The sequence below is a fragment of the Berghia stephanieae genome, chromosome 7 (assembly GCF_034508935.2).
Source record: "Berghia stephanieae isolate SIO BIC M18660-M18661 chromosome 7, UCSD_Bste_1.3, whole genome shotgun sequence".
NCBI lineage: Eukaryota > Metazoa > Mollusca > Gastropoda > Nudibranchia > Aeolidiidae > Berghia > Berghia stephanieae.
Window position 1 is genome coordinate 20,452,188 of NC_088366.1, and position 9,516 is coordinate 20,461,703.

At 34.4% G+C, this 9,516-nt stretch overlaps 1 protein-coding gene across 3 annotated transcripts in view; it reads right to left on the minus strand.

The window, feature by feature from the left end:
* The window catches only part of LOC144976862 (alanine--tRNA ligase, cytoplasmic-like), a 39,268-nt gene extending 30,711 nt beyond the window's left edge, over positions 1-8,557 (minus strand). The window contains exons 1-6 of one of the 3 annotated variants that reach the window (XM_078921397.1): positions 8,442-8,557; positions 6,968-7,119; positions 5,666-5,854; positions 4,192-4,331; positions 2,276-2,467; positions 808-952 (exon numbers count right to left, since the gene is read on the minus strand). In XM_078921397.1, coding sequence (XP_078777523.1) covers positions 808-952; positions 2,276-2,467; positions 4,192-4,331; positions 5,666-5,854; positions 6,968-7,108 — 807 coding nt within the window. In that variant the 5' untranslated portion in view covers positions 7,109-7,119; positions 8,442-8,557. Of the gene's footprint in view, positions 1-807; positions 953-2,275; positions 2,468-4,191; positions 4,332-5,665; positions 5,855-6,967; positions 7,120-8,346; positions 8,395-8,424 lie in introns of those variants that run through there. The other 2 variants (XM_078921395.1, XM_078921396.1) reach the window with 2 other exon arrangements.
* Positions 8,558-9,516: the final 959 nt, after the last annotated feature.

Genomic DNA, 9,516 nt, shown 5'->3' on the forward strand with positions numbered 1-9,516 from the left:
CAATAATAGATAATAATAATAATGATGGTGATGGTGATGATGATGATGAGATGAGATGATGATGATGATATGAATAATAATAATAATAATAATAATAATAAATAATAATAATAATAATAATAATAATAATAACAGTAATGATAATAATAATAATGATGGTGATGGTGATGATGATGATGGTGATGATGATGATGATGATGATGATATATAATAATAATAATAATAATAATAAATAATAATAATAATAATAATAATAATAATAATAATAATAATAATAATAAATAATAATATAATAATAATAACAATTACCATCATCATCATCATTATAATAATTATAATTATCATTATCATCATCATAATTTTTGCTACTATTAACAGCATCATCCTTATAATTAACACGTAATCAGTACTGTTTTATAAAAATAATAATAATAATATATTATTTATATATCACCTGTCCCATACAATATAGCTCTTGGCGCACAATATATATATGCAGATAAAACGGTGAGCAATCGTTTTTTGAGTTAAAACATAGCATTGCAATTTTATAATTATAATTCAAGTTTTAACAGGCAACCAGTGGAGTTCATAAAACATTGTGGCTATGTGTTCTCTTTTTTCCTTCTTTTAAACAATTTGTGCGGCTAGGTTTTGGAAAAGCTCTATTTTCTTTAACCGATTATCAGGCAGATTAAAAAGTAATGAATTAGAATAGTCAAGTCTAGAAAAGATAAAGGAAGAGACTAATGTTTGAATGGACTTTTGGGTTAAAATATTTGACAGTAAGCCTTAGTGCCCCAATACCTTCTGGATGGCATCAAATAAAGGAATGAAGATATCTGTATCATAATTGGACATTTTGTTTTGTATGACAGACACCAGCCTTTCATAGCCCATTCCGCAGTCAATGTGTTTGTGGGGAAGAGGAGTCAATGTCAAATCAGCAGCCCTGAAATTTAACAACAATTCAATTAAAACTTTTTTAACAGCACTTAAATTGCACCATACATACAGTGCAGCCCATTTAAAACGACATACTCTCTATATCGACATAGTGTCCAAGTCCCGATGTAAAGTGCTTTGAGCACATTTAGTGGATATTGCGCAAGCTATATAAAAGCTCAATTTAAGGGTTTTACAGCGCTTGCAACACATTTAGGTTATATCATCGCCAGTAAAAAGGAAGAAAATGGGATAGTAAAAAGTTCTAGAATTACAATTAAAGCACCCAAGAAAAAGTAAGACATAGGGGAACTGGGAACAATAGGGATCAGATGTAGATTCCAAGAGCGTACCACCAATGTGCTTAGTTTGAGATCACCTATAAGTCTCATCCAGACACAAGCACAAAATCCAACAGAGAGGAATACACTCAAATGCTTACATTATACATTGAAAATAACAAATATAATAATACATTAACAGAGAGATGATTTACAAGGAAAAAAAAATATCATCTCCCAAAACAATAACTATGCATTTGACTGTTTCCCTCCCAGCGAAGACTCTGGCCAGGGACAGGACAAAACCAAGTAATCTCATTCCAAGACAAAGACAGAGAGCATGTTGGAAAACAGATATAAGGGGATAGAAGACACAGTATGTACCCCCCCCCTGCCCACTATGGGAGGTCAGGAACCCCACCCAGGACCCCAGCCCAAATTTCGCCTTCACCTCTTTGGCTTCAGCTTTATCTCTTTCCCTTTTTCATTTATGAAATAACTCACTGTCTTTTTTGATATTCGTATTTTCACATTCCCCTTTTGTGAAATTTTGTCTATCTTTGTCCTCTATTTCTTTTGGACAAGAAAGCTTCACCCTCTCATGAAGACAAAGGACCAATTGTGTCCTCCTCCATTGCCCTAGTTTCAACCAAGGAACCAAATTTTGGAAATATACAGCAATACTCAATTCTGTGAGCAGATCAATACTTGCATAGTGGAATCCAGGTAATGTGCGGAATGAGTAATTAAACGAACTAGCATTTGATATAATAAGGAAAGAGGGATCAAATGGTTAAGATATGAGATCAGAATGCGATGTCTTAAATTTGAAACAGCAGTTAAAAGAAAACAAGAAAGTTCTTGGCTAGAAAGAGATTGTCAGCAAGTAATTTATGACAGACTTTTGACAAGAAATAAAACAGGACAGTTCTTGGTTAGAACATGACTGTTAGCAAGTACTTTATGACAGACTTTTGACACTTCATACCAACCTGATGTGCCAAGAATAAAGGACGAACTAAGATCTAAGGTCATGTGTCAAATCTCACCTGTTGTACTGAATAAAGACAAGGTTCCAGATTTCCAGCACATCTGGGTCATCCATGTTGACAAGATGAGATGCATCCCGGCCACCAATACGGTCATAGTGAATCTCACTGCATGGACCACATGGCCCAGTCTCTCCCATTTCCCAGAAGTTGTCTTTCATGTCAAATGGTAGAATACGCTCTGGAGGAATTCTGAAAGATAGCACAATATCAACTAAATGAGCCCAAAGCGACACTGAACATGCAGGATGAGGCATTATACCTGTAAGGCACTGTTACAAAATTTTATTCCTTTTTTTTTTTTTTTAAATTGAGAGACAACGCTTTTACTGCTGCCACGCACTCATATAACACCTGAGTACAATTAAAAAATGTGAGAAAAAAGGCTTATCCAAGTACTCAAATTTGAGGGTCATATTTTGCATTGTTGAAATTGAATTTTAATTTATATTTACACATTTGCAATAAAATACAGAAAAAGTTCAGTCTTCATTTTGATGATAACAAGGTAAAAAGTCAAACACAAACACAACACGCTTTGAATGGGTATGACACTGAAAAGTGTGTACAGCATGGTTCCTTAGCGATGTGTACCAAACTACTCTCTACACAAAATTGTAACAAGGGTGATCATGAGTGTTTTGTTTAAAATATAATATTGGTTGAATTGGTCTTCTATATTTATACACTTACAGTCCATTTTAGCGCATTTATTGTTTTTATTATTATTATTATAATTATAATTATAATTATAATTATTATTATTATTATTATTAATTTTATTATTATTACAAGAGATGTCCCTCATTACAATTTTGTAAAGAGAGTAGTTTGGTACACATCACTAAGGAACCATCCATTAATATAATAATAATAATAATAATAATAATAATAATAATAATAATAATAATAATAATAATAATAATAATAATAATAATAATAATAATAATAATCATAATAATAATAATAAATATCTTAAATATTCAGTTCTCTTATACAGAAAGGAAGAGGTATTTGGGCACTTGAATTAATACTTGATGAAACAAAAAACCACAATTCTCAGAGGCAATACAGCCTCTCGGAATCCATTGGTTTGAGAATTCACCCTGCAAAGTCAAGGGTCTTAAGGATAGGTATGCGTCAAAGGGAGCAGATCTATATCTGCTATCTCGCAAAGATAGAGGCATGGAAGAAGAGGTGAAAGCATGGATTCGAAAGACACAGGCTGCATTCACATCTTTGAACAGAGTTTGAAGAACTAGAGATATCTCCCTTCGACTAAAGCTGAGACTTTTCAACTCAAACGTGAAGTCAGTTCTACTGTATGGATGTGAAAATTGGAATGCATCGCAGCATGTATAAAGAGGATACAGATTTTTGTAAACAGGTGCAATCGTAAGCTATTCAGAATAAAATGGATGGACAGGATTAAGAATGAAGAAGTATGAAAAAGAACATAGAGGAAACCAGTGGGAGAGGAAATAGGAAGACGAAGACAGAGGTGGATTGGACACACCCTTAGAAAAATGACTCCACTATAACAAAGAAAGTATTGTACTGGACCGCTCAGGGCTGAAGATCAAGGGAAAGGCCAAGGGGAACATGGAGAAGAGTTAAGTTGATAAACAAAGAAGTGATAAGACATGGAACAAGATAAAAATAGTTGCAAGGTAGAGTGGGATGGAAACTGTTTGTCTGTGGCCAATACCCAGACCCAGGGTGAAAAAGGCAATGATGATGAATGATGAGCATAGTCAGTCACTGTTTGGATTTGTAATAATGATCACAAAATCTGGTCTTGATATTGTGTCCCTGATTAAAGCATTTTACACTCATCACTCCACTGCACTCAGATGTGAAGAATGAGTATATATATGTAAGATAAGTAGTGAGACTTTGGAATTATGTTAAATTACCCAACACTGATCCAGATATCCCTGGCTTCGTTGTCTGGCTCCAGACCTTCAACCCCACCAAAATATGTCACATACAATCGGTTGACATCCATCTTCAGCCTATCAACCAGGTACTCATAAGCCCAAGTAATAATTTCTTTCTGTTTACATTGAAGACAAAAAAAAAGAGAAAAAAAGAGTAAAGAAAGTGTAGGAATAGTGAATGGGCAATGAGAAGGTATCAGAAAAATGAGCAAAATTCATGAAAACTTATTAAGACAATAAATCCTGCTCCTTGTTATGTTGCAAACCTACCTAATAAACGTATTGTTAGTTTGATGAAGAGCACAGATTTTTTAAATATCTTGACAACTCAATTCATTATACTGCCAATTTAATCAAGCACCAAACATTATGGCATAACAAAGTTTTACTGTGAAAAGTTCGAAAAACTCTACAATATGATAATCATGCAATCTGAGTGCAATTTGAACATTCTGCAAAGCAAAATTCTATTCCATCCTATTTTATAACATCTAGAACTATATGTAAGTATATTATTCAACCTACAGAATGTATGATACAACCAAAAAAAAAAAAATTTAAAGGGGGTTGGGGAGGACGCAGTATTTCTACTTTTTAAATCTATACTTTTGTGATTTTGCTTAAGTCATCAAATCTGACATACTATGTACTGGGTGGTGAGGAAATAGGTATACCTAAAATCCCTTCATCTTAAAACAAGCTGACACAAGTTGTGCTCATCGTCTTTTTCCACCTTCTGGTTGGGAACAGACATGGAGCAAAGGTAAGTGAATTGATCCAAAGAAAAAGTAATCTCTTGTTAGAGAGAACTCAAAGGGCTCATTCAACCACAATCACCGAATCTCCATCATGTTGAAATGTACCAGTACTGCTGTACATTAACTTATTGCAATATGTGAATGAAAGGATATAGCCATGAGAAGACCACCTACCCCCCCCCCCCCCCCACCCCCGCCCCAAACTCACACCCAATCATGCATACGCGAGTGCTGGCACACACACACACAAATACACACTGTCAAAATTAAATAGAGACAGTGTGGCTGACAGTACACGATAATATCAATAAGAGGTCATTGACCCCACGTAAATTGGAGGCAACATATAATAACTTGGCCATTGAACCCCTAAAATATATTATCTGACATCAACTGTATGCACTTTGAAGGGACTAAACAGACACACAAAATGTGTAGTGATTGACCATAGAGGATGATAATGAAATCAACAATAAATTACACTTTTTAAATAATTTTTTCCCATTTTCTATTTTATTTGACATTTCCCTATTTGCATCAGAATCTTAATACGGAAATAGACAGAAAAAAATTGGTCTGATTACTGTACACAAAATTGTTACAATATACAAGCAGTACTGGTAAATTAACAATACCACTGAGAATGAAATGAATAATATCTACGAGAGTTTGCACTTATGGCTCAACCTTACCTTGTAGTAATCACCAAAGGACCAATTTCCCAACATCTCAAAGAAAGTGTGATGGTACACATCCTTGCCGACATCATCCAAGTCATTGTGTTTTCCTCCAGCACGGACACATTTCTGGGAGTTGGTCACCCTTATGTAGCGGCCAAGATCACTGTTAGGGTCAGCCTGACCTAAGAATGCTGCCTTGAACTGTGGCATACAAGAAAATAAAACGTGTATATCGTCCATATTCTCTGGTATTTACTCGATAGTAACAACAGCTAGCTGCCCTAAAATCAGTATGCTATATCAGATGACTCACAATAATTTATTAAAAATACCATTTAAAGATTTATAACTGATGCAGCACAACTTAGTTATCCAAGAGTTGCTTTTAGTGTTTTTTTTTTGTTTATTTTGTTTGCGGAGGGGGGGGGGGGGCGTAGGTTGACTTGAATGATAGTTATCCCCATGAGATTAAATAAAAGGGATTATATCATAAATATATATCTATATTTTTAAAATCTAATTTGTGGTATAAAAAAGAAAGAATCATATCGTGTTGACATGCAGATCTAAAATAAAAGATAGTCATTAAGAGCCATAGGCTCCATGGAGCAATAGCATTAAACAATGATCAGTAATACTGACCATCCTTTGAAACAGACACTGGTCTAATCACAAAGTATCTAGTTCTTTCTTCGAATTCTAGCATATCCAACTACATAACAGCATCAAGTTGGATAGAGAGGTTAGAAAAACCTGAACTCTGGATTAATACTGATCCCTTTGCTTACGAGACAAGAGTCCTACCAAATGAGTTTTCCAGGTTTGTTACACAGAAATGGAACGGACTGGAATACCTACTCTAAATCAAAAGCTAAATTAGAGCTTGACTCAGTAGTATAATCACTGCAAAGTTCTCTGGAGGTACCAGGTTTGATTTTAACCTGACTTTGTATTTGAGGGCAGAGAGAGTGTTGAATGTGACAGCCATTATTGATGATAGGTTGAAGAATTTTGATAATCTTTGCTTGAAGGTGTCTAGATCTGTTGTCCTCACACATAATCGGGTAGACGTTCCAGTCTTTGATAGTACGGGGTGCAAATGAATATGAATATGAATGAGTTTGCAGATTGGTGTTTTAGTGTTTCTGAGTGGGTTTTTCTCTGAGTGCATGAATTCCATTGCATGTATAGTTGTTCTGGTGAGAAAATAAGAATAAGTCATTGTTCTTTCCATCTGTCTTGTAAGGGAGTCCATTGAACTATTTTGAATTTTTCAAAAATAATATTTACTTAAAAAATGCATGCCAGTAATACCTGGTTCATTCCAGCATTGGTAAACAACAAGGTGGGGTCATCCAAAGGAATGGTTGATGAAGAATGGACATATTCATGCTCTTTCTCTTTGAAGAAATTGATGAAGCTTTCACGCACTTCCTTGGAACTCAATGAAATCATTTTGGAGCACTCTGAAAAAAAAAGGAGAGCATAAGATTTGAGGCTGTAAACTTGACCAAATAGTTTAAAAGATGCATATTATACTGGGCAAGACAAATGATAGCAAATGAAATTGCAATTTCACAAGGAAGAAACATATTAACTTATTTCATTTCTTGGCTGGTAAAAACATTGCCTCTGTTGAAAAAGAACTGTAAGAGTGGCTAACAACCATAATGTCTCATAATGCGTAACATGTTGTGTTGTTATTTTGTTATTGACTTCAGACTGCCTGTAAAGCGTGCTGCTCATATTTAGTAGGTATTCCAAATGAAAACAGAAACAATCAACATTGATTTCATCTCTCAAGTTACCTTTGATTTTGATGACTACATTGTGTTTACAATTGACATGAAGATGGTTTGCGTGTATTATGAGATTGATTAGACATCATGATGATTTTATCGAAAATTCAAATTTGTTTCATCAAATTACATCAAAAACAGCTACACACAAAAAATTAATCTTGATCTATTCGCGCCATCCTCTTCCCTTTCAGCCTTCAACTCATCCAAGACCACCACTGGTCTTGTGTCACTTTTGACATTTGGCACCAGCATATCAAAGTTCAAAGCTGACGTAAAAAAATGCGAAGTGTCACTAAAATTCATACAACTTATCACAAGTGCCAAAATATGACAAGACATAATGATTTTTTTCAAAAGATCTACCACTTAAAGGAACATTTTTGAAAAGCTAAAATCAGCTAAAAATTTCAGAGAAAATCCCAAAATCCCGGAATTCCGTGGGCATGGATGATTAAGTATCATCACTGCTCAGGTTCATTATCATTGATCATCGTACTCTGAATCATACCCAGACAAGAGCAGAACTGAAGTTCCACTGACCGCGATGGAAAAGCTATTACTTCTAGTAATCGATGATACAAATTAAAATAAAATCAGTTGTAAGTTGTAATTGTACACTCACAAGAACAAAACACAAAATTACGTCACTTGCCACTGCCTACATGAATGGAAATGAGTAAGTGTGTAGGTTTCATATATTTATAACAACAAATCAACTGGCAACATTACTAATAATAAGATTCCAAGAAAACTGATCAATATTTGAAGAAATACAGCACAGCTAAGTCAGGTGATGCAATCATCTGAAAATGAAAATAACAAGGCAACAGTCTGGAGAACCCAGGCCCAGTCAAAACACTCCCAAGAAAATCGAGAATTACTACAACCTACGTCTTAAGTTTTGTATTTTTGCAAGAGTCAAGAAGGAAGGAAGATGAAGGGATAAGTGATTGTTAACAAAAAGGTTACTTTTTTTAGCAACGTACCGTAACTTTCCACTTGTGTCGGTCTCCGGCTCCGGTCTCTCGGCTCTCGTTTCGCTTCGTCTGCTCTACTTTTCGTTTGTTTCAGGATGCCAGATAGCTGGATAAAGTCACTAGAAAAATGCCAAAATTATATGAACTGTGTAAAAAGCAAGTTGAAATATTTTATCAAATTATGATCGACCTGGATATTTAATTTCTTAATATTATGGGGAGAAATGGAACATCAAATAAGACCCTCAGACTGACAATCGACAACCGGTGACAAATGTATATGTTAAAATATTCTCATTATAAACGTAATGTAAAGAGACATAATGTCAAATTATTTTACAAAATAAAAATATATATTCTATTTTTTCAAAAATTTGTTTTAGTTATTTATTTGTTGTTTTTTTTTAATCATTGTAAATTCAGATATTGCAGTGAAAGCCTGTAAATAAACTTGAACTTGAACTCAATACTAAACTTTATTTTTTGGAGTTTGGAATTAAAAATGCTAAACTGGCACCTTATATTACCTCTGAGCCGCCGAACGGTACTTGGTCTCATACTTTATTCTGTATTTTTTCCCCACAACGTTATAAGAATTTTAACAAGCTTTGATCTAATATAAAACAATATGATATTTATTGTTGCAACATATGATATCCAAAACGGTCATATGATTGTAGCTTTTACAAATATTTACAATAGAATTAGAAAATTTTGTTACTAGCAAAGGAAAATTTGTGTTCTCGGATCGCTCCAGGGAAGCACCGGTATTTTACGCACCGTTGATTTCACGATAATGACTGTACAAGAACCAACAGTTTTGTTTGTTGTTTTTTTAATATTATAGTCAAAATAATAAAATCCCATACCTAGTCCCTGTAAATTTTATTGTTCTCTCTTGAAATTTTATATCTTGCTGACAATCACGTTCGCTGTCACCAAGCAAATGTGGGGGCGTTGCTCAGTGCTCAGAGTGTTTAGCAGCAATCTTGCAATATAGATGGAGAGAAAAATAAAAGGGGACAACACGGGACAATCAACGTTTCAGCCCTTGTTCTTCGTCAGGAGGCCAACAAGACACAAA